This window comes from Oncorhynchus mykiss, chromosome 24, assembly GCF_057628025.1.
Source record: "Oncorhynchus mykiss isolate SJ-2025 chromosome 24, ASM5762802v1, whole genome shotgun sequence".
NCBI classification, from domain to species: Eukaryota; Metazoa; Chordata; class Actinopteri; order Salmoniformes; family Salmonidae; genus Oncorhynchus; species Oncorhynchus mykiss.
In genome coordinates this window covers 19,208,322-19,236,209 of record NC_143045.1, presented here as the reverse complement: position 1 = coordinate 19,236,209, position 27,888 = coordinate 19,208,322, and the positions used below count along the sequence as shown (strand labels likewise).

Genomic DNA, 27,888 nt, shown 5'->3' with positions numbered 1-27,888 from the left:
ACTGAATACAACCTGAAAAATGACCACACAACAGGTCATAACCTGGGATCAGAGCAGCACCAGCATCACTCTATCTACAGCTCTGCACCCTGATGCCATCGAATGACTATCAATGGAGCCAAATGCTTGAGACATCTCCCTCCAATCTGAGTACCGGCCTGGCCACGGCCACGCTATATTACCCAACCCCATGAGGGCCCAGGATATATGTACCAGTCAGGAGGACCAATGACAAAATACTTATGTCCCAAGACACTGTATTGAGATTCTAGCAGGAGAGTGAAAGGAAACAGCCTGCAGGGCCAGGAAGACAGCAAAGTAGATAGAATTTATTACGCCCATTGGCCTCACTCACAAGAAAAAAAACATTCAATTTAGGTAGAATAGGTTTATTCTTTAGAAACAATCTCATCCCAAGCCACTAAGGGCAGTGTGCCAAGTGTACAGCAGGCTCTGCTTTGAGACATGACACCCCCCCCCCAACTCATCTTTCCCCACTACCATGACAGAGGATACAGCATGGGTTGTTCATTAAAAAACACAGTTTATTCAAAAACAAATATAAATACACGGTTTAAATTCTTTATCAACCACATTAAGCATTTTGAAAACAAGCACACAATATTTTTCCAAAGTAAACAAACAAAAAGCAAACAGACAGAGAATCAGTAGGAAGGCAAAGGCTGGTGGGGGATGGATGTTTATCACATTATGCTCCATCAAGGATGAAAAGGCCTTTGGGTTTTTCACACTTAACAGTTTCCCGTGTGTATCAAGAATGGTCCGCCACCCAAAGAACATCCAGCCAACATGGCACAACTGTGGGACGCATTGGAGTCAGCATGGTCCAGCATCCCTGTGGAAAGCTTGACACCTTGTAGTCCATGCCCTGACGAATTGAGGCTGTTCTGAGGGCAAAAGAGAGTGAAACTCAAAGCACCAGATCTCAGCACTCAGAACCAATTGTCTTTCTACACTACTGGATTTGTCCCATGGGGCTGTTCCACAGTGAAGGTCAGTGGGTTCTAGCAGAAAAGAAGCCAAGAGATGTGTAGATTGTCTATTAACAACAATGAACGTTGCACCTCAAGTCTTGAAATAAATTAATTTAGCCTTTTAACCATCCACACAGACGTAGCTTTCAATACATCTTCAAATTCTAACCATGCCTTATGACAAAGCAAGGATAAGGGTTTCATATTTGATAGCTAGCTCTGACTGCCACTGCTTTAAGATTACCCACAGCCTTGTATTGAGGGGGAAACAAGGTTATTTCTCTCTCGTTGCTGATGCAGAGATTTTATAGGTCAGACTATATGATGACGTCAGGGAGATCACAGCCCAGGGAGGGCACATACTGTGCTGATCAATTTCTCAACTGGAGCAGCTGCACTCCTCTCCCATATCCACACCCAGAGATTGGATCCAACTACTACAATCTCTTCAGTAGTTGTTCAGAGTAAGAAAATGTCACCGGTTCTGTAAATAGGTAAATATGTCCATATGGATACTATAGAGAGAAAAATGATCTCACTTGGCTAAAGATTATATCCAATTTTCTAAGAATCGTGAAAAGTGCCAGCCATCAGCTGAACTGTCCCTGAGGGAAACCTAAAATGATTCTATCCAGCCTGAATGGACATCATTGCCTCAAAATGAGTCCCTGTGTGTTCCACATAATACATTTTATGACTAGTCAATATTCACGGTCACATGAATTCTGTCTTTGACAAGGATAATTCTGCTGGCTAACATACTGTAGGGACAGGCCATTTTCACCATTAGAACAGTCCTGTATCTGGGTGGCTGTAGTTCAAATTGTTAAAGCAAGATGCATCTCATTTTAAACATTTGTTTTAATACTAACATCAAGTGAATCACCCGATACCTAATTTTGACAAAATAAAGCAAACTTGAAATATTGTACCAGAAAAAGGTCATTTGAAAATAAACTTTGGGCACCAGTATAAAACAGTCTGCCATGAATGTGCCATAAAACATCACAAATGAAATGCATCAAAGCACACAAAACCAATTTCATTATGTTCTGTGTTCACAGATCAGAATGGATCATAAACAGATCTTGTTGTTCTGTTTGTTAATTGTGTTGAAAATACATTTCTGTGATGAGTCTGTGTTGGCTGTTTGGGGCGGGAGGTGATACATTCAAAACCTAGGTATCAACAAACAGCATTTAGCACAATGACAATGAAAAATAATTAGAAATGAGCCATCCTGACTCTCACTGACAAACAATATATTTTTCAATTTCAAGAATTCTGCAATTAAAAAACTCCTATTATAATGCTGAAATGGCTCCTAGAGTCCAATTTGTGTAGAGCTCTGGGAAGAAACAGAACTGCGAGAGTGAGACATGTGTACGTGCATAAGCCTGTATGTATTCAGACACCCACACAAAACACAGTTGGCGGAGAGAATTGTGTCTGATTCAGAGTGAGCTAATTCATTCAGTCACTCTCTGTCCCCTGTCACAGTCAGCTCCTCTAGGGGCCAACTCAACATCTGGATGTGTCTCTCTCCTCCTTCACAGCTGCTTTCAAGTCTCTCTCCACAGCCTGAGAATATCCGCTCAGGCCGCTCCCTCATCCAACGTGCACTGATGATATATGCACTGTCATTGAATTAAACATTTGTCATTTGGCTAACATAGTGTTTGGTGCATGCCATGGGAAGTGAAGCACACAATTTCAATGAGTGCAATATGCTATCCGGATTTCCTATTAACCAATGAATCGCGCCCTTGGCTTGCTTACCCCCTATTGTTAATTCCCCCAAACAATGAATTTACTTCCATGTTTCAATGTGGAAACAGAAAGCGTGAGTAATCCTCTGGGAGAGGTTTATTTATGGAAAGAGGGGAGACAATCTTCTAATCCCCTGTAATGTAGTAATATTCTCTCTTAACTTATCAAAACCAACTTTCCCAGTGGAATTCACCCATCCCTCTGGAAGAACTACAGAAAGGAACCTGCCAAATAGGAATAATCTGCATTGCTTTAGTTCCATTCTATTCTGAATGCTGTCACATCAATGCAGTCAGGATGTTTTCCTGACTGCGGAATTTGCACTTTTTGGACTATTCTGTTGGTCCTGAATTGAAATATCCATCTACGCAGTACACCCAACTAACTCGCCCAATGTCTGTGAAAAGGAAGAGAATCTATTGGATGTCTAACGGTGGAACTGAAGCAGGAGGTGACGTGATTGGCTGAAGGAACTCGGAGGTGAAGACAGCCTCTGCGTACTCCTCACAGACGTCCTGGAACTCTGCTGCTACGTCAGCCAGGGCCTCGGACATAAGCTCCTCTGACAGACTGGGAGCAGAAGCAAAATTAGAGAAAGAAAAATGTCAGGAGTCCCTGAACCAAACAAAAAGATACAGTTGTACATAAGGCTTGTGTGCTTACCAAAAAAAGTCTTGCAAGGGTGCACATGCAAAAAATACAAGGTTGTTCTTGCTTAGTCTTTCAAATCAGACAGAGGGAGGGAGCACACATCAGGGACCTCACCACACACTGACTGGTATGGGCAGCTTATTACCAACATCTCACAGATAGACAGGTTACTCTGATGAGTGAGAATAGCAGGCTAATTGACATGGCATTTCCCCCCATATTTCCCTTGATAGTGGAGTAATTGGACTGGTCCCTCTGAAACAACCTCCCTCCCCCAACAAATGAAGAAGAGTTCAGATGCATAGCTCAAGAGGACGGCATATGATTGTCATCTCTCTCTCTCCTGTCATCGCTCTCATCTCTCTCTCTCTAAAAGTAACGAGGCCACAATAATAGTTGTCCCTCGGCTGGCAGGGTTGATTTTCTTCGCTCACTTTTTTTTGCAGCAATTCACACTCCCTCACACGTATATGGTGAGAGGAGAGAGGGGCATCTCCAAATGCCAGACCTGAGTATCTCTCCTTTGGTAACGTTAACAAAAATTGCCAGATTATTCAATTATATCTGCTTCTCTTTGAAATGTCTGAATATGATGAATTTCTGATCTATCACACTCTAATGCATTCAGTATACTCATTGAGACAAGTGGGATTCTCTGCATTGCACCAACTTAAGAATTCTTTTAAATATGCAAATGTGTGGGTGGGCTAGAATAACAACTGTGAACACCAGAGACCAGATCCTGTAGCGCAGTATGCTAAACCATGCAGACACACGCACCCCACAACTAGTCAAACACTGGGCCTAATGTTTGAATAAGGAAAGAGCACAATGTTTGTGGAAGAGTTGTGTAGCCAGGTGAATAATCCATCCTCCTACACACAATGTCATTCATAACTGGCTGGCAAATAAGACAAATCTGTCGAGATGGCTTAGGGGACAACAAACCCAAGCAGCAAAATGTACATTTGAGAAGGTGAAACAGTGAAAAGTACTATAGTTGTGCCTGTACTGCTAGGCTGCATCCCAAATGAAACTAGTAAAACTGTACCCATAGGTCCCTGGTCAGAAATAGTGCCATTTCACCTGTCTGCAATGGCCCAGGGGTTGAAGCTGCCCACAGCCTCGTGGGCTACCAGGCGGAGGTAGGCCTCGTGGTCCTGTCTGTATTGCTGGATATTCCTCTGCATGCTGGCTGGCACAGAGATTCGCGTCCCGTCTCCCCACCTCTCCCCTGGGGCTGGGAAGGTGCTGCTGCCGCCAGGTTGACCTGGGGAGACCTCCTCCCTGATGCTGCCCTCAAACAGGACACTGTGTCTGTAGAGAGATGGAGAGACAGACAGGGTGTTCAGACTGGAGAGAGAGAGACAGAGTATGCTCGGGTTGTGGAAAGACAGAAACAGACAGACAGGATGCTCAGGCTGAATACCAGACTGATGGAGCTTCACACCATCTTTTAATTACATTGTCCTCATCTCCATTCAGTCTGATTCAATTGGGTACATCTGTCAATGGAAGTGGAAAAGCAGCAGCCTGGAATAGAACTGCTATTCATTGAGGTAGGGGCCGGAGCCAATTGCCATATTGAGAGGCGCCCGAGTCAATTGGAGGAGGAAGGAGGCCCTTGGTAACCGAATAACCTCTTTGTAGAGCCATGTCCTCACTGTGGTCCGGAAGAGGCACACACACAGAGAGGAGGTTGAGAGGGGTGTGATGCTACGTCCTAAAGTCTGTATGCTCCACTCACATCCCTCACCCCCACACTTCCCTGAGGGGCTCAGGTGGGCAATGTCCAGGCCAGGGTTGTAATATTTTTTTCTGTGAGCAAATCAGTCTAGCTCTGGCAACAGCACTCTGGCTGATACTATATTTAGAGACAGATGCAGCAGTTCCACGAGCAAAATGTCTCTCTAATGTTCTCCCCACACACCAAGCCAGGTCCAGTCCAGTCCCTGGCCCTGTTTGCTCCTGCTGTTCCTGGTGTCTACACAACATGAGGCCAGGCTGTGGGCACACAGACACACAGGGAGAAGTGCCAGGGTGGGTAATTCAGTTGGCCCTACCAATTTGCTTCATCCCTGGACTACACACAGGGCCCATTTATGCTCTTGGGTCATTTAAGGGCCACTGTGGCGATCATTTCCCTTTTCCCTGCTGCAAGGTTTCCTTTATGTCCACAAAAAATAGAATAACACATTTAGATTCAAATCAGTGTGAAGGCTCCCAAGCATTATGTGCAACTAAGAGTGTGGGAATGAGGGCACCAGCCTGGCAGCACAGCCAGGAAACACAAATTCAAGTGGCAGCACAATTTCACGAAAGAGAAGATGAATTCTGCATATTTATCGAGTGATTTTCACCTTGGTGGATAAGACCATGTGAATGTTAACATTTCCAGTAAAATATACAAGCTGCACTACTCTTTCTCCTGTCTCTACAAGGATGCTTAGAAAGTTAGGAGACAATGAGGACACACTCACTGACATGTTGATCGTCAGTGGTGATTATTTTGCAGCCTGTTCACTGTTGTGAATGGGCAGCAGTTGCTGACAGAGAGAGAGGAGAGGGTAGCTGCAGTCTGATCATAGCCTGACAAACCCAGCCCTCTCACATCCACCTACTACAGAAAAGCCCAGTGGGAAAAAACACAAACAACTCAAACTGATGAGCAGCCTGAGCCATAAATTCCCACAGCGAAGTGTATGAAATTGTCTTCAAATATCTTACGTTGTCTCATTCTTCTCCAACAACTCCAGAAGTCTATCGCCAAGGAAACAGAGAAAGTGGCAAAACACCAGCTCCATATGTGATATATCAAACAGGAAGCAGACTGAGCTGGGTTTGATTCTGAGACAGCGAGAGCGTACGAGAGAGAGTGAAATAACAAGAGAGAGAGAGAGAGAGACCCAAATCTGTTTTCAGAGATAGTGGGGGGTGATTCAGGGGAAGATGCTGGCTATAGCTCTACTGCTAGAGAAATGGTGCTTAGGTTCTGAGAGCAGAGGAAGAATTCAATGCATTAAGAAAACAGGTGGATAGAGAAAACAGTGCAGAGAAAAGGAGGTGAATCATTACAATGTGGTAGAAACTTTTATTTTCTTTCTGCCTACAACAATAACAGATGGTTCTACCCATCAGGGCCAATCGCAGAGACAGGGGCAGTGTTGGAGTTTCTCGGGAGCTAGAGGTTGATTAGATGGGCGGGTAACAGCCATCACCGCACCAAATCTACTGAGATGCTCCTCTCCTGTAACAAGTTTAGAAGAGTTGTTCTGAGAGAACAGTACAAGAGAATGATCGTTTGAGAGAAAGAGGAACACACCAGGGACAAAAGTATGGCTCTCCAACCCTGTCCCTGGAGAGCTACCGTCCAGTAGGTTTTCACTCCAATCCTAATCTAGCATACCTGATTCTAATAATTAGCTGGTTGATCAGCTGAATCAAGTTACAGTGCCTTGCGAAAGTATTCGGCCCCCTTGAACTTTGCGACCTTTTGCCACATTTCAGGCTTCAAACATAAAGATATAAAACTGTATTTGTTTGTGAAGAATCAACAACAAGTGGGACACAATCATGAAGTGGAACGACATTTATTGGATATTTCAAACTTTTTTAACAAATCAAAAACTGAAAAATTGGGCGTGCAAAATTATTCAGCCCCCTTAAGTTAATACTTTGTAGCGCCACCTTTTGCTGCGATTACAGCTGTAAGTCGCTTGGGGTATGTCTCTATCAGTTTTGCACATCGAGAGACTGACATTTTTTACCATTCCTCCTTGCAAAACAGCTCGAGCTCAGTGAGGTTGGATGGAGAGCATTTGTGAACAGCAGTTTTCAGTTCTTTCCACAGATTCTCCATTGGATTCAGGTCTGGACGTTGACTTGGCCATTCTAACACCTGGATATGTTTATTTTTGAACCATTCCATTGTAGATTTTGCTTTATGTTTTGGATCATTGTTTTGTTGGAAGACAAATCTCCGTCCCAGTCTCAGGTCTTTTGCAGACTCCATCAGGTTTTCTTCAAGAACGGTCCTGTATTTGGCTCCATCCATCTTCCCATCAATTTTAACCATCTTCCCTGTCCCTGCTGAAGAAAAGCAGGCCCAAACCATGATGCTGCCACCACCATGTTTGACAGTGGGGATGGTGTGTTCAGCTGTGTTGCTTTTACGCTAAACATAACGTTTTGCATTGTTGCCAAAAAGTTCAATTTTGCTTTCATCTGACCAGAGCACCTTCTTCCACATGTTTGGTGTGTCTCCCAGGTGGCTTGTGGCAAACTTTAAACAACACTTTTTATGGATATCTTTAAGAAATTGCTTTCTTCTTGCCACTCTTCCATAAAGGCCAGATTTGTGCAATATACGACTGATTGTTGTCCTATGGACAGAGTCTCCCACCTCAGCTGTAGATCTCTGCAGTTCATCCAGAGCGATCATGGGCCTCTAGGCTGCATCTCTGATCAGTCTTCTCCTTGTATGAGCTGAAAGTTTAGAGGGACGGCCAGGTCTTGGTAGATTTGCAGTGGTCTGATACTCCTTCCATTTCAATATTATCACTTGCACAGTGCTCCTTGGGATGTTTAAAGCTTGGGAAATCTTTTTGTATCCAAATCCGGCTTTAAACTTCTTCACAACAGTATCTCGGACCTGCCTGGTGTGTTCCTTGTTCTTCATGATGCTCTCTGCGCTTTTAACGGACCTCTGAGACTATCACAGTGCAGGTGCATTTATACGGAGACTTGATTACACACAGGTGGATTGTATTTATCATCATTAGTCATTTAGGTCAACATTGGATCATTCAGAGATCCTCACTGAACTTCTGGAGAGAGTTTGCTGCACTGAAAGTAAAGGGGGTGAATAATTTTGCACGCCCAATTTTTCAGTTTTTGATTTGTTAAAAAAGTTTGAAATATCCAATAAATGTCGTTCCACTTCATGATTGTGTCCCACTTGTTGTTGATTCTTCACAAAAAAATACAGTTTTATATCTTTATGTTTGAATTCTGAAATGTGGCAAAAGGTCGCAAAGTTCAAGGGGGCCGAATACTTTTGCAAGGCACTGTAGTTACAACTGGGGTTGGAGGGAAAACATACAGGAGGGTAGCTCTCCAGGAACAGGGTCAGAAAGCCCTGGACAAAAGACTGGAGAGAACAGAAAACAAATCAGTTTTTAGATAGTATGGAGCAACAGCAGACCAGTCTTTAATCTGACCATAGATTTGTTTGTCTTGGTGGTGGAGCTGTGGTCAGTCAGCGAGGGACATGTAGGGCAGCTCTCAGTCTCTCTCCACTAGGTCTTCTCACCATGGAGACCTCTTTCCCTCCGCTCCAATGATGCATGACCCACCCACTCCCACTCCGCTGCTCTCACCAGACGCATACTGAGGAGTAGATTCTCTACCCACCCACCTCCATCATAAATCACCCATCATAACCACCCATCATCTCCATCATAACCACCCATAATCATCTCCATCATCATCACCATTCATAATCACACATCACAAATCATCCATCATCTCCAGCATAAACCACCCATCATCTCCATCATAACCACCCATAATCATCATCAACATCACCCATCATCTCCAGCATAAATCACCCATCATCTCCAGCATAATCACCCATCATCTCCATCATAACCACCCATAATCATCTCCATCATCATCATCATCACCCATCATAAATTACCCATCATCTCCAGCATAAATCACCCATCATCTCCAGCATAAATCACCCATCATCTCCAGCATAATCGCCCATCATCTCCAGCATAAATCACCCATCATCTCCAGCATAAATCACCCATCATCTCCAGCACAATCACCCATCATCTCCAACATAAATCACTCACCCCAATTCAACCCAGGTCACAGAGAGAGATAAGGATCTACAGCATCTTATGAAGTACAGATACAAGTCGGAAGTTTACATACAGCTTAGCCAAAGTCAGTTTTCACAATTCCTGACATTTAATCCTAGTTTAATCCTAGTCCTTGTTTTAAGAATGTGAAATGTCAGAATAATAGTAGAGAGAATTATTTATTTCAGCTTTTATTTCTTTCATCACATTCCCAGTGGGTCAGAAGTTGACATACACTTGATTAGTATTTGGTAGCATTGCCTTTAAATTGTTTAACTTGGGTCAAACGTTTCAGGTAGCCATCCACAAGCTTCCCACAATAAGTTGGGTGAATTTTGGCGTATTCCTCCTGACAGAGCTGGTGTAACTGAGTCAGGTTTGTAGGCCTCCTTGCTCGCACACGCTTTTTCAGTTCTGCCCATACATTTTCTATGGGACTGAGGTCAGGGCTTTGTGATGGCCACTCCAATACCTTGACTTTGTTGTCCTTAAGCCATTTTGCCACAACTTTGGAAGTATGCTTGGGTTCATTGTCCATTTGGAAGACCCATTTGCGACCAAGCTTTTAACTTCCTGATAGATGTCTTGAGATGTTGCTTCAATATATCGACATCATTTTCCTCCCTCATGATACCATTATTTTGTGAAGTGCACCAGTCCCTCCTGCAGCAAAGCACCCCCACAACATGATGCTGCCGCCCGCGTGCTTCATGGTTGTAATGGTGTTCTTCGGCCTGCAAGCCTCACCCTTTTCCTCCAAATATAACAATGGTCATTATGGCCAAACATTTCTATTTTCGTTTCATCAGACCAGAGGACATTTCTCCAAATAGTACAATCTTTGTCCCTATGTGCAGTTGCAAACCGTAGTCTGGCTTTTTTATGGCGGTTATGGAGCAGTGGCTTCCTCCTTGCTGAGCGGTCTTTCAGGTTATGTCGATATAGGACTCATTTTTACTGTGGATATAGATACTTTTGTACCTGTTTCCTCCAGCATCTTCACAAGGTCCTTTGCTATCGTTCTAGGATTAATTTGCATTTTTTGCACCAAAGTACGTTCATCTCTAGGAGACAGAAGTCGTCTCCTTCCTGAGTGGTATAACGGCTGTGTGGTCCCATGGTGTTTATACTTGCGTACTATTGTTTGTACAGATGAACGTGGTTCAGGCATTTGGAAATTGCTTCCAAGTATGAACCAGACTTGTGGAGGGCCACCATTTTTTCTGAGGTCTTGGCTGATTTCTTTTGATTTTCCTATGATGTCAAGCAAAGAGACACTGAGTTTGAAGGTAGGCCTTGAAATACATCCACAGGTACACCTTCAATTGACTCAAATTATGTCAATTAGCCTATCAGAACCTATTTCTAAAGCCATGACATCATTTTTTCCAATCTGTTTAAAGGCACAGTCAACTGTATGTAAACTTCTAACTCAGTGAAATTGTGATACAGTGAATTATAAGTGAAATAATCTGTAAACAATTGTTGGAAAAAAGTACTTGTGTCATGCACAAAGTAGATGTCCTAACCGACTTGCCAAAACTATAGTTTGTTAACAAGAATTTTGTGGTTGAAAAAAATAGTTTTAATGACTCCAACATAAGTGTATGTAAACTTCTGACTTCAACTGTACTCTAGTCTAATGTCTGTTGAAATATTAGAATTACAGGCAATGCATTTGGACTGAGTACTGAGTGTTTCTCAGGATGAAGTATCTCCATTAAAGCTCTAGACTGTAGCAGCTAATTCAATCTTTATGATGGACTATTAGTCTAGACTCAATAGCTAAGTGGTTCATTGGAGTGAAAGGGGGCTACATATTTGTAAATTAGCCATAGCTAATTATATTTTTTCCTCATCATCAATTATAACCACATTTTCTAAGGAGAGCTTTGGGCAAATGATACCTCAACAGAAGTGTACATTTGTCGGTAAGAAGACTTTATTAGAGGATGTTATAGCACATATATACATACATACACATGATGATTGGAAATGGTGGAAAGATATGAATTCAACATCTGCCACACAAAGACTGAATATTGGGGAGTGTAGGCTTTTTGTCTTAGGGGATCTCAATACAGCACAACAGGCTTTGTACCTACCCCAAATGAAAGCGACACTTGTCAATGACAAATAACAAAACACCTGAAGAAAAGGGAATGGGGAGCAAAGAGTTCCTATGAATTTCATAACAAATCAGATGACAGTTGTGTTCTATAACAACATCGTGTTCTATAACAACATCGTGTTCTATAACAACATTGTGTTCTATAACAACATTGTGTTCTATTCTATAACATTGTGTTCTATACCATAACAACATCGTGTTCTATAACAACATCGTGTTCTATACCATAACAACATTGTGTTCTATAACAACATCGTGTTCTATAACAACATCGTGTTCTATAACAACATCGTGTTTTATAACAACATCGTGTTCTATAACAACATCGTGTTCTATAACAACATCGTGTTCTATAACAACATCGTGTTCTATAACAACATCGTGTTCTATAACAACATTGTGTTCTATAACAACATTGTGTTCTATAACAACATTGTGTTCTATAACAACATCGTGTTCTATTCTCGACATCCAGGAGAAAAAATAACCAATAACAGCCTTTGAGCTCCTCAATGAGAAACAATAGAATCAAATAATTTCAGAGTGATAGGCATACTGAATGATGTATGCACTGCTTTCTAAGCTATGAGATATTGTTATGCATCCAATCCCTGTTGTGTGTGTGTTTGTGTTGTCTGCAGTGGAGGGGCCTGCTGACTCCCTGTACTGAGCAGTGTTTGGTTGTAATCACAGGCAGGCACACACACTCACATATTGAGCTCCCAACGCTAAATCGGCAGCTGTGCCACTCACCGCTTCCCAAACACACAGCAGTAATCACCAGTTTCATACATTCTACACTACAACAACTGTCCACACACACACACACACACTAGCTACCACTATCCATTCCTTATAGAATGACTAGCCCCCTCTAGTGACTGTCTGACATACTAAAGGGGTTTGCTCCCCAGCGACTTAAACTTAGTGGAAATCGACCTGTGATGGACAGCCCTATAAAAAGTGTGAGAACAGAATTTCATTAACATTATGATACCAATAACTCTCTCTCTCCCTTTAGATGTATCCTCAGTTGACCTATTTTCCACTAACACTCCATTATGCAGAAACCTGAAAAAGTTTGTACTTCATCACAACAAGTATGCACGAGTAGTAAATTGGGCATAGTTTAATTGAGTAATTTAGCTGTGTCCAGAACCTACCTAGAGCTCTCTTCACTGTATTGTACAACGGCCCAGAGCTCCACTCCACCTCTGTCTGACGTGGTCCCAAGGGGATCTATTTGATTTTAATTAACCTTTTTTTAAATCAAGGAAGTCCCATTGAGGTCAGAAGACCTCTTTTACAGGGGAGACCTGGCCAAATGAATGAACGACGTAGAGAAGAATAAGGACAGCCACAGAAAAAGAACCAGAACTTAGATTAGGCATTACATCAACTAGTTTCATAACCATCATCTGGTCCATTATTTATTTTCACTAAATCAAGTCTACTGATTGTCTTTTGCCTGGCATCAAAGTGAGCATTATCATATGGTGGATAGGCTATATTTCAATCTCCACAATTTCAGTGCAGCAACTTCCTGGAGTTGGGAATGTAATAAGAATAATTAAATGAGAACAATACAACACTAGACATGGGAATCATCATTTTGAAGCTAGGAGCTACACGGTGGTAATAGATTGAGCCTGTGCTCCTGCTCATATCTTCTGATCTGAGGAGGGAGGGCTGGTTGAACAGTCAGAAAGCATTCTGAGAAATGTCATTCCCATATGAGCCATCCAACAGGCAATAGTGTGCTGTAATTACCAGAAGGGCTTCACTTACTGAATAATAATCACCTCCGGTCTGAATAACACTTCTGATAAATCAAGAACAGATGTGATCTTGACAGGACTATGAGGGCTGGCAGAAGAACCTCCAGAGAAATATACATTTTAGCGCTGGCAGTGCAGTACTAGAGATATGCACTCAGCAACAATCTCTGCCTTCAGCAAGATGTGGCTGCACACTTGAGGATAAACATGTAGAAATATAATTATGTCTCTTCGATATGTGAAGATGTCCCAAGACAAACACTATCTCGCCAAGAGAAGAATCAGTGAGCCAGACACACTACACGGAACAGAAACCCCTCTAGAGTAATTCCATACGAAACCAGGACAAAAAAAAAGACCATGACTTTGGAGGTTTTACACAAAATGTTATCCTTAGAATGGACCTTAGGAGCAGGGTTTCCCAAACTCGGTCCTGGAATTTTGCCCTAGCACTACACAGCTGATTCGATTGAGAAATAATTCATCAAAGTTGGCATATTTATTACATTTTGGCCTTACCCTCCTTTAAGACTCCAATTTGTGTCATATGAAGCTTTACCGCTTGCTCTGTAGATTTGTGCTCTGTAGATTTGTGCTCTGTAGATTTGTGCTCTGTAGATTTGTGCTCTGTAGATTCGTGCTCTGTAGATTTGTGCTCTGTAGATTTGTGCTCTGTAGATTTGTGCTCTGTAGATTTGTGCTCTGTAGATTTGTGCTCTGTAGATTTGTGCTCTGTAGATTTGTGCTCTGTAGTACTTTTTTAAATTTCAGTAATAAACTATGTTTACAATAATGTATGAGTACTGACAAATATAAACATGAATATTGAAAAATGTATCTTTCAATATATTGTTGAACACTCTACGGGAATCTCAAAGCTCTAGAGTGGAATCTCTGCTAGTTTTAAAGTTATGGCCCATTTTATACGGCGAAATTGGCACAGTAGGCAGGATGTGCAATGATCTCCGCACATCCTGCAAATCACCAGCAGAAAAATAAGCAACTACTCATATTACAGAGCAAGCAGTAAAGCTTCATAAGACCATTTATTTGCTTGTAGCACCTACAGACGAAACATTATGGAAGCATCACCAACCTGTCGATCGCGATCGACTGATCGATCTCTAAGGCATTCCTAGTCGATCACCAAACATTTCTGAAGAAAAACCAACGTGCATATGATTCAGTAGCCCTGCGCACCGGGTAGGCAAAGTGTACCCACTTTGAACCATTTTGTTTGTCTGAAAATACAACACTCCGCATAACCGGTGGACCGGGAGATCCAAGAATACAGCAAAGAGCTGCTTTTTTTTGGAGCGAGTTCACGTGTACGTTTTTATTCAGCACTATTACAAAACACTCTTCTCCCTACTTTCACTTACGCTGCAGCTGCAATGAATGAGTAGCCAAGTGTATCAATATCCCTGAATGTTTATTATTAGCAGTTCGCCGGGTCTATTTTAATATCAAGGAATATTACATTTTCTCTGGTCATAGGAACAACATTAATTTATGCATGAGTCAGATGCGGTGCGACTCGAGTTTCACCATAACACCATGCCCAAACCGGACGTGCCCAAGAGCCATCGTGCACAAATTGATTTTGTTCCACCCACACCAAAAGGCGATCACAACACACAGGTTGAAATATCAAAACAAACTCTGAACCAAATATAATAATTTGGGGACAGGTCTAAAAGCATTAAACATTTATGGCAATTTAGCTAGTTAGCTTGCAGTTGCTACCTAATTTGTCCTATTTATTATTTTACCTGAAATGCACAAGGTCCTCTACTCCAACAATTAATTCACACAAAACGGTCAACCGAATAATTTCTAGTCATTTCTCCTCCTTCCATGCCTTTTCTTCTTTGGACTTTATATGGTGATTGGCATCTAACTTTCATAATAAGGTGTATTACCACAACCGACTGACCTCAGTTCATCTTTGGTGTCCCCTCTCTCTGGTCAGACTCACAGGAGGAAAGGAAGGAGAGGGCAGGGACTGTGAGAGGTGAACTCTCTGCTGCTCTCTCCCTCCCTCCACTGAGAAATCTTAGACTTTCCACTTCAATACGTTCAAGACAACTGGAAACTCTGGGAAAAACGAGATCTGACTGGGAAAAACGAGATCTGACTGGGAAAAACGAGATCTGACTGGGAAAAACGAGATCTGACTGGGAAAAATCTATTTGAACGGTCATCCAAGTCGGAATTCCAAGTCGGAAACTAAGGCTTCTTTCTAGAGCTCAGACTTTCCGACACAAAGATCACTGATTTCAGGATTTGACCTTGTAACCAATATGCTTTGATAATGTATAAGGCCTACTGCACAACTCATTCCTACAGAACAGTTTTCATTAGGTTAATGTTACATTTTTAAGTCATGTATAAAAAAATATACAAAATCTGAGCGGTAGATCTAGGCTTGGGTTTTGACTGGGACGAAAAAGTTGGTGACCACTGCATTACGGAGTCTTAAAGGAGGGTAAGGCCAAAATGTCATAAATATGCCAACTTCCATTAATTATTTCCCAATTACACTTTTAGATACAAATGTCAAATATACAGTATGTCAACAATCTTTCCTCCAAAGGACAATCCTATGGATTACATTTAGTGAAAATGTCCAAAATCATGTTCGTTCCCCCCCCCCGATTTTCTATGGAATCACTCTCTAGTGGCACCTTTATCTCTGTCAACCCTTTGAAGCTAGCACTCAGAACACAGACCTACAGGGAAACATACTGGGAAGAAAGGAAGTGGAAAACACATAAAGATCAAGCCTTCTCAGTCCTGAGTGTTTGGTTGACACATTTTCTCTACGTATTCAAGGATAATCGAAAGAGTGGAGGGAAGAACTCCAGAATATGCAGAATATCTGTCATTCTGTCGGTTTGTGGGGGACGAGACAATATCCATGTGCCATTTAGAATCAATGCATATTGCTTTACAAATGAGACAGTATACGCTGAAAACTTACCCGGCATTCTCAGACACACAACACACAATCATTGTGTTGTGCTTTCACACGAGTGCACTCGTCGATACAAACAAATACCTGGCTTCATTTTCGATCAGACACTTCCACATTATCTCCATCATACAGCTATTGGGGGAAAAGCAAGGGAAGTACAAGGGAGAGAATTTTCATGACGCACTCTGCTAGTCTTTTTATAGGAATCCTGTCAGAGAGCAGTGTGTCAGAGGCAATGCGGAAGACACGGGCCACTTTCCTTTTTTTAAACACACAAACTAAATGACCTGCCACTCAGGCAAAGGTGAGAAGTCCCATTGGACTGTGTAATTCACTGGGCCGTGAGAGAGAAGAAGACACAGAGGCAGACTGCCCTGGATGAGTCTAATACTATCTTCATAGAGGCAGGATGATACAGGTAGCTGTTATCTACAACACAAGGTTAGAAGTAAAGCTAATCTGGCCAATCACTACCTCCAATACAGGATCAAGAAAGCCAAGCTCAGCGAGTTCTGCAAGCATTGCTTTACCCATAAACCATATCAATTACTAGACAAAGTCATAACCTGCGCTATGCATGGAGTTTGGGTTTTACCACATCTTCCTCCTAACTCACAAAACAGACAGCAAGAGTTATAGTTTCCTGGTGGTTTGCCCATAACCTAGTTGCCAGTCTCTGTTCAGTTATTACATTCCAGTCCTTGTACTCCGTGTCATTTGCCAAAGACACAAGGAGTGGGATGTTAGAGACTGGTGCCCAGACTAGTTTGCCCGCTCTTCAGAGACAGCAACAGAAGGTTACAGATGGGTGGCTAAAAGCAGACAGACTGAGTGGGAGATGAGTCACAGAAGAGTTGGTCTGAGCCCGTCCAGAAGGTCCAGTTGGGGCCGAATCAGTGAACTACTCTGTCTTTAATCTGCTAATTGTGCTGCTGCTTGAATCTGTTCCACTGCATCATGCTGGCATGTCCACTCCGCTCCACTCTCAACAACTTACTTCCCCTGTCAGCCGTTGGCTCCCATCTCTCACACTCTCCAATCGTTCTTCTTCCTTCACTTTCCTAGTTCATTTAAGCAACGGCAGCTACAGCTAAAGCTCTGGCAGGGGAGGGAGGCAGAGGCACACTCCCTCTATGTGTTGCCAGAGGGAGAGGGGGTTTGGAAGGAGTTAGGCTTGGTCTCATTGCAGCCAGGAGACATTAGGGGTGGAGATGAACAGCCAGAATTGAGGCACAACAAAGCAGTGCCTTCTGGGAAAGGAATAAACAACATTCCACCTCCATCAGTTATGTTGTGGACGCCAACTGGAAAATAAAGCAATTGACAATTTTTGGGACGGTGATTTTGTTGGGCACTTTCTCACTGTCTTAAATTAATGGGATCAATGTTCTGCATCAGTTTTGTCTGGTTATATTGTCCCATGCCATCCTTGACACCTTAATGAGTTCCTGTCTGAGCAGGTTAAGTGATGTCATACACCATTCTTCTCTGTAATGAAGTGACATTTAGAGGAGAATCCAGAGGTCCCATCTCCCAGTATAGCATCGCATAAACCTTAACTACAATCTGCAACATCAACAAATGATCAGGGTACGGCATTACAATATTCAAACAGTAAATGTAGAATTAAGCAATAAGGAACTTCTTAGGCACGACACAAGTCGGCGTGCCTGGACACAGCCGTTAGCCGTGGTATATTGGCCATATAACACAAACCCCAGAGGTGCCTTATTGCTATTGTAAACTGGTTACCAATGTAATTAGAGCATTAAAAATAAAATGTTTTGTCAATGTTTTATCTTTTTTTCTACTTTGTTATTGACTTGTTAATCGTTTACTCCATGTGTAACTCTGTGTTGTTGTCTGTTCACACTGCTATGCTTTATCTTGGCCAGGTCGCAGTTGTAAATGAGAACTTGTTCTCAACTAGCCTACCTGGTTAAATAAAGGTGAAATAAATAAAAAAAAATATATATTTTTTTATAAATAGGCTGATATACAACAGCTGTCAGCCAATCAGCATTCAGGGCTTGAACCACCCAGTTTATAAAAGTAAACCATCTGTCCACACATCAACCCATTAAACTCAGATAGGGCTTTCTCTAAGATGCTGGCTGCAGTACTGCATGGTAATTACTACAAAACAAACATATTAACATACAGATACTATAATAATACACAATATTCTATTGAATACTGTGCATAGGACTATTCACAGAGAAGAGCACTTTGGCAACACCAGAAATGAACTGGGAAAGGGAGAAAACAGAAGAGCACATGTCAACTCACCCGGTCTCCACAGGGCTCTCCAGGACAATGTCAGCTGTGGTGGTGTGTCTCAGTGCTGGCCTGGTGATCCTAACGGGCTGAGGAGAGACTGGCCTGGAGATTGGAACAGACCTCTGGGGCCCTGAGAAAGAGATTGGGGAGAGGGGGATAAGAGAAAGAGGAGTGGAAAAGGAGTGAGAATGAGGGATAGCCTTGCTAGCATTACTGGCTAAAACAGCACTAACACAATACCTTCACCTGCGGGGTACCAGAGGAACAACAATTCAAACCCGCATGCAAAAGTGTGTGGTGGCTGTGTGGAGGAGTTACTTGGTCTGTTTACTCACCAGTAGTGTCCCTTCTGTTCCAGTAGTAAGGGTCTGAGTATGTGAGGGTAGCAAAACGCCTCCTCACAGCTTCCTGGTCTTTCTGCTCAGACACACAGACAACAGAAGTACATTATTTTAATGAATTATTCAGCCAAACAATAATACAAAGCCTTTTCAGGAATCCAGACAGGACTGGACAGTGAATTCACTGTCTCCACAGCACAGCTTGACCAAGGCTGTCAAACATCACACAAACTCCCTGTGTGGAAAGGCCTTTCCTTAGGGCTGTGCTCAGGGCTCACCTCCATCTCCTCCATGCGTAGCAGCATGCTCTCCAGGGTGGGGGCTTGGAGCTGGAGCTGGGCCAAACCCTCCGTCCGTCTGTCTGTCTCCACCGCCCAGGCGGCCCGCGCTGCATCGGCCAGCAGCTCCTCTAGCAGGGCCTCACTCAGCACCTCAGCGCTCTCCGCAGCCTGGAGAGGGAGGTAGATAGCACAGAGCTCAGCACATGGGAAAGGGTTTTATGGAATCACTTCAGGGCTGTTTCCCCAAATGGCACCCTATTCCCTATATAGTGCACTACTATTGACCAGAGCCCTACGGACATTTGGAACTCAAATACTTAGAAAACATAAATTAAAACGGTAATATAGGTCAGTAACATTAAGATATGACAGGGTTACTCACTCTGTCTGCAGCCTGTTCAGACAGTTGATGCCTCAGTGATGATGTGGACTTTCTGTCCCGGGTCTGAGAGGCAGCAGCTCCCATCTGCTGGGGTACACAGGTGGGGCAAGCTCAGTACCACACCACTACTGATCTTCTCCTGCCTAACACCAACCTCTCCCACTCTAACTCAGTCTTGTCACTCAGCACATACACAAGGCTGCAGCAGTACACCCTAGGCCTGTAAATCCCCTATTCATTTCACTGTGGTGGCACAAATCTGGTGGTAAAGAGCTGTATGGATTTTTCAATTACAAATGAGATGTATTGATTTTCCCACTCCTCAGTGGATTTCCTGGGGCTCCCTGGTCCAGGCTTTTCTCATGTAACAACAATGTGGGTATTGAGTGGCAGAAAAGTTACACACTCAGTTATTTATTCCCTGCCTGCTGAAAGGCAAGAAGAAAACTAAAAAGGATTGTCTAAAGTCTATTTTTTGTGTGCATACAAGCCTTTATCTTTTGAGAGGAGAGTTGAAATGTTTGTTTTACCAGGGCTTGGTTCAACAGAGGCTGAAGTCTCCCTCGGGCCTCCTGCTCAGCTCTCTCAGCCCACTGGGTTGGAGAGCCCACCTCAGACCTGACACACACACACACGCGCACACACACGCACAAGCCTGGTGTGACAATAGGCTAAATTGGCTTGGTAATATTGTGTTTGTCCATTGATTTCCAGACTCATACTTGTCACAAACCTGGAGGGCTTCAGTTTTAATAGTTTCACACTGAGGAACAAGTACCTTGACACAACTACAAAATATTTTGACCTTCCACTTTTAGCTTGACAGGGTAGACTAACAGTATATTTGTTCCCAGGCTATGACAGGGAGTGTGTACAGGACGTAGTACTACACTAGTGTACCGGAGTCTCTGGATGCGTTCTGCTTCATCTTTACTCAGCTGATTTAGGTCCCTCAGTCTCTGCATGGTCATCCTGTCCAGCCAGGCCTGCCTGTACATTCACATAAAACACACAGTACAACACAGACAGAACCAGTCCTAATGTTAGCTACCGAAACAGGCTGCAGGCGTTGGATTAATTATAGACCTCAATTGCACTAATTAAGATTTGATTAGTGCAGAGGGTTGCTGTGCACTTGAATTTAGTGCAGGAAGACAGGTACTGCTATCCATCACGGTGCTTTAAAAAAAAAAAAAATGTCCCCAATCGAAGAAGCAAGCATGTAGATTGAATTTATCGGAGAAATTAACTTTGAATTGGAATCAGAGTATTGCTTGCAGCTTTCAGAAAGTGGGGTCTGAGATCAGGGTTTTAAATGACTTAATTACTCAAAATGAGCAGATCCATTAATTTAACTGTTCCCTGGGCAGTTTCCTTTGGTTAATTCATTTTGCTATATTAAACATCAACTAAAACCTCAAACAAGTGAGGCTAATAAGGCACAAGGTTGTTTGCCATGTCCAATGGTTTATGTTTTCTGTGTTAAAGGAAAAGCATTACGCAAATACAATTTAATATTGTCATTATCACTGACCTGATGGCTTCGTTGTGGGCTTGTCTCTGTCTATCAGAGGTCAGACCCTGGTCCTGCTCTGCTGTCACCACTCCAACTAGTTGCTGCTCTGAGGGTCCTGAAGAGGGCTTCAGGGGGGAGAAGAGACATCGAGGCTCTGGCCCCTTCTGAGGGGAGCTGGTCACATAACACAAGTGGAAGTGGATTAGAAAAAAATGACAATTAAAAGAGACTAAGTGAAGGAGAGAGAATACACAGCGAGAGTAAGTTACAAAAGAGCTCACCGCTGTTGTTGTTGTTTAGGAGAGTGAGGTGACGTGGGTATCCAGGGCACAGAGGCCTCCTTCTGTGGGTGCTGACACACTCTCAGCCTGGAAGCCACTGTGGGCTGCTGGAAACCTGCTTCCCTCACATGGGCTCCCTGCTTTTGGACAAAGATCATGTTTAAGAGACACAATTGTAGTGAAAATTGTTCAGGCTAGACCGTTATATGATGAACATTTTAAAATAAATTTGATTTGCCGCAAAAATGTTCGTATTAAACTCACTGACCTTTGTCCTGTCGGGGTGCAGTGGTCCTCCTTGACTGTTGGGGACCTGCCCCCCTCCTTCCCTGAATTCTCTGAGATGGACCAAACTCTGCATCTGGCTGCGATGCAGGTGTGGAGGAGGCTCTGTGGCTCCGGGGGGCTGCTGATGCCGAGGGACCGCTCTCCTATCTGCTAACATCACAACATTGGCTCATAATCAGTTTTGATTGAAATGTTGTTTTGAAACACTTCAACAGTGAGGCTAAGTGTTACAGTGGTTGACATGACTAATCAAACACTAGTAAAGCCTGTATGGCCCGTAGGAATAACATCTGCCTGCTCCTTTGACAGACTACCCAATTACCTGGCCAACAAGCACACAAACAGACACCTGCCTGCTGCTTGTTTGGCAGTGTGGAGAAGGTAGGGAGCTTGCTCATTGACAGTGGGACCTGTTATTAGTTGCCAAGGAGACCTGTGCATATGACGCAGTACAAACCCTCTCGTGATGTGTGGTGGCTGCACTCACACAGGGAGACTGAATACAGTAGGACCTAGCTACCCACACAATGAACTGCCTGCAGGAGACCCATGGCCAGAGAACCGGACCCAGCCCCTCTTTGTGTCACTCAGCCAGCCCCTCATTAATCTCCACCCTGGTGCCCTGATTCGGGCTTGGTGGGAGGCCCAAACACACGCAGCACTTAAGCCTTCAGGTGATTCCTGGGCCATGGGAGCCGTAAAGATCTGCTCCCTCGTTCACACTGAGATAACAGGGTAAACAAAGACGTTCAAATTAAAAATGCAGTTTCAGGAAATGTTCCGCCCACGCAATAAATGTCCTATTTTTGAATCAGATATTTTATCAACTGCTGTGTCAGTGTGTGGGTGGTTTCAACCGAAGGAGGGGGATGCTGATTTGTCTGACGCATTTGCTGTGTTGGTTGTTCCCAGTTTTATGATGTATGAAATGAGGATATGGAATAATAAGCAAATAATTAAAAAAAGACAAGCTAATTAGGCTATCTTTATTAAAATGCTAATAAAATAGCTTCAGCAGCACAGCTGACTGAGATAACGAGTGTCTCTGAATGCTGAGTCACTCAGACATAATTAGAATGAGAACACCTGCTCATTGCTCACCAGGGAAGGACTTCTTGGGACCTGCTGCTCTACGAGGTCCTCTGAGACCCCTGGTGGCAGGGCCCCTGGGTGGACGGGGAGGAGACGTGCTGCGATGTGGAGACCTGCGGTGGCGTACAGGGGAGGAGCTGCGTACTCGGGCCTGCCTCCTCTGTGCGTGACTCTCCTGTTTGCTTAGAGCAGTATCCAGGGTCTGAGAAACACACAGAGAGACAGGAAAATCAAATATATTCTGTTAACATTCAAATTCAAGAAGCCAAATAAAAATTACAATTAAATGTAGTGTATAATACATCAGCTCTACCTATGGTTGTGTAGCTCTCCAGCACATTTATTTCCAATGTCTTTAGATTGAATAGCTTCGTTTTTTTTAAATAGAGCATTGCTTGTATAACATAATATTGATTTATAAAGTTTGATTGCTTATCAAAAATTAGCAATAGATTTGGGACATTTTCTGGTGTCCATCTTCTGTGTCATAAGGTGAGTGTGACCTGTAGGTGATGGATTTAATCTATGGATGCATCACAAATGGCTTTCTATTTGCTATATAGCGCATTACATAGGACCAGAGAACTTTGACCCCTGCCCCTGGTCAAAAGTACTGCATTACAAATGAAAATAAGTAGCCATTTGGGACTCAACCTATGACTGACCTCTAGTTTCAGCAGGATGTCTAGGGCAGTCTCTGGGACGGCTGATCCCTGGCCCACCTCCACCTTGGCCGAGCACAGAGACAGCTGGCGGATCAGCTGGCCCAGCTCTTTATAATAGGAGGGCATCCTGCCCTCAGACGTGTCAGACAGCTGATTAGTGAACACCTGCATGGCCCTGACCGCCCCTCTGTGGGCAGCAGCCAACCTGTCCATCGCTCTGGACTGAGAAAACGAAAACAGGGGGAGATGGGTGTTAGTCTTTGTCATTGTCCTCATCATGAACCTCATCACAGCTTGGGTTATTAAGTGAGACTTACTTTGTTTGTGTGCTGAATCTTCTGGGAGCGTAATTTGTCTAAATCCTCTTGGATCTCTTTCACCTGTTGTTGTAGCACATAGATGATGCGTGCAGAGCGGGCTGCCTGTTCCTGTCTGCGGACCACCACCCTGCGCTGCTCATCAGGCTCCAAGGGCTCTACAACCATTCGCCCTGCAATGCACAGCACAAGACACATGGGCCTCTAAACTGCATGCAGTGTCCCATACAATAAATACCAATCAAATAAGTTCATAACAGCATTAAATAGATTGGCATATTAGCACCTGTATGGCAACAAGGTGCCACTCCAGGTGTGTTACCCATAGAAATAGAATCACTAGAACCTCTGACCATGGCCATTTGACTGGTAAACTCATGGGTGACTTTATTTATGTGGAGTTACCTCTGTTAGCCAGCTGATCTATTCTCTGGATGAAGTTGGCCAGCTCTCTCTGCAGCCTGCGGACTTCCTGGCTGAGGGCTGTGTGGGGCTCCTTGCTGGCTGTTTGCCTTGGGCCTGGGTCTTTGGTTGGGGGGGACCGGCCATGATCAAGCCCAGGGGGTATGGAGACGTACTTCTGGGGGGTGTAAACAAGCACCTTGGCTCCAGACTGAATCACATCTTCTTTGGGGCCGGCGGTCTTGGACCTCCCCTTAGGAACAACCACCTTCTGCTTGAAATTGAACAATTGTAAAGGCTGATCATCGATGAATCGTTCTTGGAGAAGAATAAGATGGATATAAACAGTACAAATGAAAGGGGAGTATACTGATGAACTCTTATTTACCTGCTCCACATTGTTCTTGATGGGAGTGGTCTCCTCTGGCTGTGGTCTGATGGGGGAGCTGTTCAATGACTCCTGTCGTCTCTTCCTCAGATCTCTCTTGGCCAGCCTGACTGCAGCCAGCAGACGCTCCTCAGACAGAGCAGAGAAACACAGAGAGCTGCAGGTGCTATCCAGGTCATCCCGCTTCTCTACCCAGGGCATCAGCTTCTCAATCACAATGGGTGCAGGTGGGCCAACTTGGGTAGCACGGTTATAGGCGTTGGCAGGCATGGCTGCATTGAAAAGTAACTGAAAGAGAACAATAGTGGCACTGGCATCATTCCTGTTGTTGCAATGACATAATGACCAACTTAGCCCAGCTCTTTAAGTTGATGTTACATCCGGCTGTCCAATTTATGATCTGGCCACATCAACTGGCATTCATAATGTTATATTTCAATATCCATCATGATGGCATGCTAGTATCATAAGATAGAGAGAGAGAGAGAGCAGAGAGTACAGTAGTACTTTATTAATCCCAACTTGGGAAATTGTTTTATCACTTCAGCATCATATCAATAAATTGACAAAGACAGGACCCGTATCAGTGACAAACACATGATAAAACACATTATAAACCGAGGGGGTTCAAGCTCTGAATGTTGATTGGCTGACATCCGTGGTATATCAGACCGCAAACCACGGGTATGACAAAACATGTATTTATACTGCTCTAACTACGTTGGTAACCAGTTTATAGTAACAATAAGGCACCTGGTGTGGGGGGGGGGGGGGGGGGGGGCATAAAAGACAGGTAAGAAATGATGCTGTTTCTCAGGAGAATAGGCAACAACTAAACATTAAAAAGGCATAACAAATTAGTCATTTATAATGGCTGTGTGTAAAAATGACCTTTTGGGCAGGATGAACCTACTACTACTACTACTAAACTCATCAAAAAAAGAAACATCCCTTTTTCAGGACCCTGTCCTTCAAAGATTTGAAAAATCCAAATAACTTCACAGATCTTCATTGTAAACATTTTAAACACCGTTTCCCATGCTTGTTCAGTGAACCATAAACAATTAATGAACATGTACCTGTGGAGCGGTCGTTAAGACACTAACAGCTTACAGAAGGTAGGCAATTAAGGTCACAGTTATGAAAACTTAGGACACTAAAGAAGCCTTTCTACTGACTCTGAAAAACATCCAAAGAAAGATGCCCAGGGTCCCTGGATGCCCAGGATCTGCGTGAACATGCTTTAGGCATGCTGCAAGGAGGCATGAGGACTGCAGATGTGGCCAGTGCTCAGACTGTCCGCAATAGGCTGAGAGAGGCTGGACTGAGGGCTTGTAGGCCTGTTGTAAGGCAGGTCCTCATCAGACATCACCTGCAACAACGTTGTCTATGGGCACAAACCCACCGTCGCTGGACCAGACAGGACTGGCAAGAAGTGCTCTTCACTGACGAGTCAAGATTTTGTTTCACTAGGGGTGATGGTCGGATTCGCATTTATCATTGAAGGAATGAGCATTACACCGAGGCCAATACTCTGGAGTGGGATCGATTTGGAGGTGGAGGGTCCGTCATGTGTCACAGCATCATCGGGCCGAGCTTGTTGTCATTGCATGCAATCTCAATGCTGTGCGTTACAGGGAAGACATCCTCCTCCCTCATGTGGTACCCTTCCTGCAGGCTCATCCTGACATGACCCTCCAGCATGACAATGCCACCAGCCATACTGCTCATTCTGTGAGTGATTTCCTGCAAGACAGGAATGTCAGTGTTCTGCCATGGCCAGCGAAGAACCTGGATCTCAATCCCATTGAGCACGTCTGGGACCTGTTGGATCGGAGGGTAAGGGCTAGGGCCATTCCCCCCAGAAATGTCCGGGAACTTGCTGGTGCCTTGGTGGAAGAGGGTTGTAACATCTCACAACAAGAACTGGAAAATCTGGTGCAGTCCATGAGGAGGAGATGCACTGCAGTACTTAATGCAGCTGGTGGCCACACCAGACTGTTACTTTTGATTTCAACCCCCACCTTTGTTCAGGGACACATTATTCATTTTCGGTGGAACTTGTTCAGTTTATGTCTCAGTTGTTGAATCTTGTTATGTTGATACAAATATTTACACATATTAAGTTTGCTGAAAATAAACGCAGTTGACAGTGAGACAACATTTTTTTGCTGAGTTTATGTTTCATTAGAGCGCTGTGGAGTGGGTGTGTAGCATTGTCCATGATCATGTGTGTTGTAGCTTGCAGACTTTTTATGAACATGTCCTGCATTGACTCGACTGCATCTGATTATCACTTGGTTTCTTCATGATTTTGTCCAGTTTGTTTGTCATCCTTTCGCTAAGCTTCCCTTCCAGCACATTTTTTTTATTTCACCTTTGTTTAACCAGGTAGGCCAGTTCTCATTTACAACTGCGACCTGGCCAAGATAAAGCAAAGCAGTTCGACAAAAACAACAACACAGATTTGTACCTTGTCAGCTCGGGGATTCGAATTTATAACCTTTCGGTTACTAGTCCAACGCTCTAACCACTAGGCTACCCTGCCGCCACAGGAAAGGTGACTGGACCGTCCATTGTGGGGCTAACGTTACCGTGTTTGTGCATACCTGGTCTGATAGTACTGCCTGTTTAGTTTTACGAATCGTGGTTTATTGGTCAGATAGTTCACAATCCATTTGACCATATGTGGGTTTACATGACTGTCCTTTAGCTAACGTTGTCTTACCTGGTTCTGAGAAAGTCGAGAGCTACGATTTGTACCTAATGTGACCCAGCTTTTCGATTGTCCTAAGGTCATCGGAGAATCCTTCAGCAAGTTTGCAGCCATAGCTGTTCCTAACTCCGCTAGCTAGTTAGCTAGCTACCGGTATATGTACATCAGCTGTAACCCTGGCTAGCTGCCTAGATAGCTAGTTAAAGTTAGGCTAACGGTTAGCTTTGATCCATTTTGCCAACCTTAGTCTAACGTTGCAGTACGTATCTAGTCATGCAACATTATGCTTCGATTATTATCATGTAAATAAATTTAAAATATGTGGCTTGGGGACTATTTGTACGGGATACACTTCGACAGCTAGCTAGCAATCTAATCTCATTTTTTTTAAATTAAAACGCCGCCATGACAACCAATAATAAGCACTGTCTTCCGTAAAAACAGGAAGTGAGTATTTCTAACCTACGGATAGCAGAAATCATCAAACATAACCAAATGTAAGACACTTAAAATACTAATTTGACCGTACAATTTTACTAACATTTGATCAATATTATTCGATTTTAATTGTTCTATCTATTTGTGTCCATAAGATTATGTTTGTTTCGATTTAACAATCATCAAAAACATTACACGAATAGGATGAAGTTGTCCAATCACTTTTATTTTTCATAGACAAGAGGAAGCGTTGTCATGCGTGTTCTGTACTCGTAGCAAAGATTATGGATATACTGACAAGATACTTGTCTCTCTGCCCTAACAATGGG

General features: G+C 43.4%; 1 protein-coding gene across 16 annotated transcripts; it reads right to left on the bottom strand.

Annotated features, from left to right (window-relative positions):
- Positions 1 to 527: 527 nt before the first annotated feature.
- Positions 528 to 27,576, bottom strand: kiaa0753 (KIAA0753 ortholog). Of its 16 annotated transcripts, none has more exons than XM_090218600.1 (17): positions 27,134 to 27,576; positions 24,406 to 24,693; positions 24,021 to 24,288; positions 23,616 to 23,788; positions 23,299 to 23,520; positions 22,643 to 22,835; positions 21,522 to 21,691; positions 21,254 to 21,393; positions 20,991 to 21,146; positions 20,357 to 20,446; positions 19,987 to 20,074; positions 19,457 to 19,543; positions 19,072 to 19,242; positions 18,788 to 18,869; positions 18,462 to 18,582; positions 4,503 to 4,733; positions 528 to 3,335 (listed from the first exon to the last, which is right to left on the bottom strand). In XM_090218600.1, exons 1-17 carry the CDS (start codon positions 27,233 to 27,235, stop codon positions 3,182 to 3,184), a joined length of 2,736 nt encoding a protein of 911 aa, XP_090074726.1. In that variant the 5' UTR covers positions 27,236 to 27,576; the 3' UTR covers positions 528 to 3,181. The 16 variants fall into 16 exon arrangements, with proteins under 16 accessions (XP_090074726.1, XP_090074733.1, XP_090074730.1 ...); XM_090218607.1 differs by having other exon boundaries at positions 19,457 to 19,540; XM_090218604.1 differs by having other exon boundaries at positions 21,254 to 21,390.
- Positions 27,577 to 27,888: the final 312 nt, after the last annotated feature.

Excerpts from the sequence above, each read along its gene's own strand:
- kiaa0753 (XM_036961413.2), bottom strand. The coding sequence starts at position 27,235 with ATGGCTGCAAACTTGCTGAAGGATTCTCCGATGACCTTAGGACAATCG. Across the intron at positions 22,836-23,298 it reads ACATCCTGCTGAAACTAGAG|ACCCTGGATACTGCTCTAAG; the intron begins GTCAGTCATAGG and ends TGTGTTTCTCAG. Across the intron at positions 3,336-4,502 it reads CCCTGGGCCATTGCAGACAG|TCTGTCAGAGGAGCTTATGT; the intron begins GTGAAATGGCAC and ends TTCTGCTCCCAG.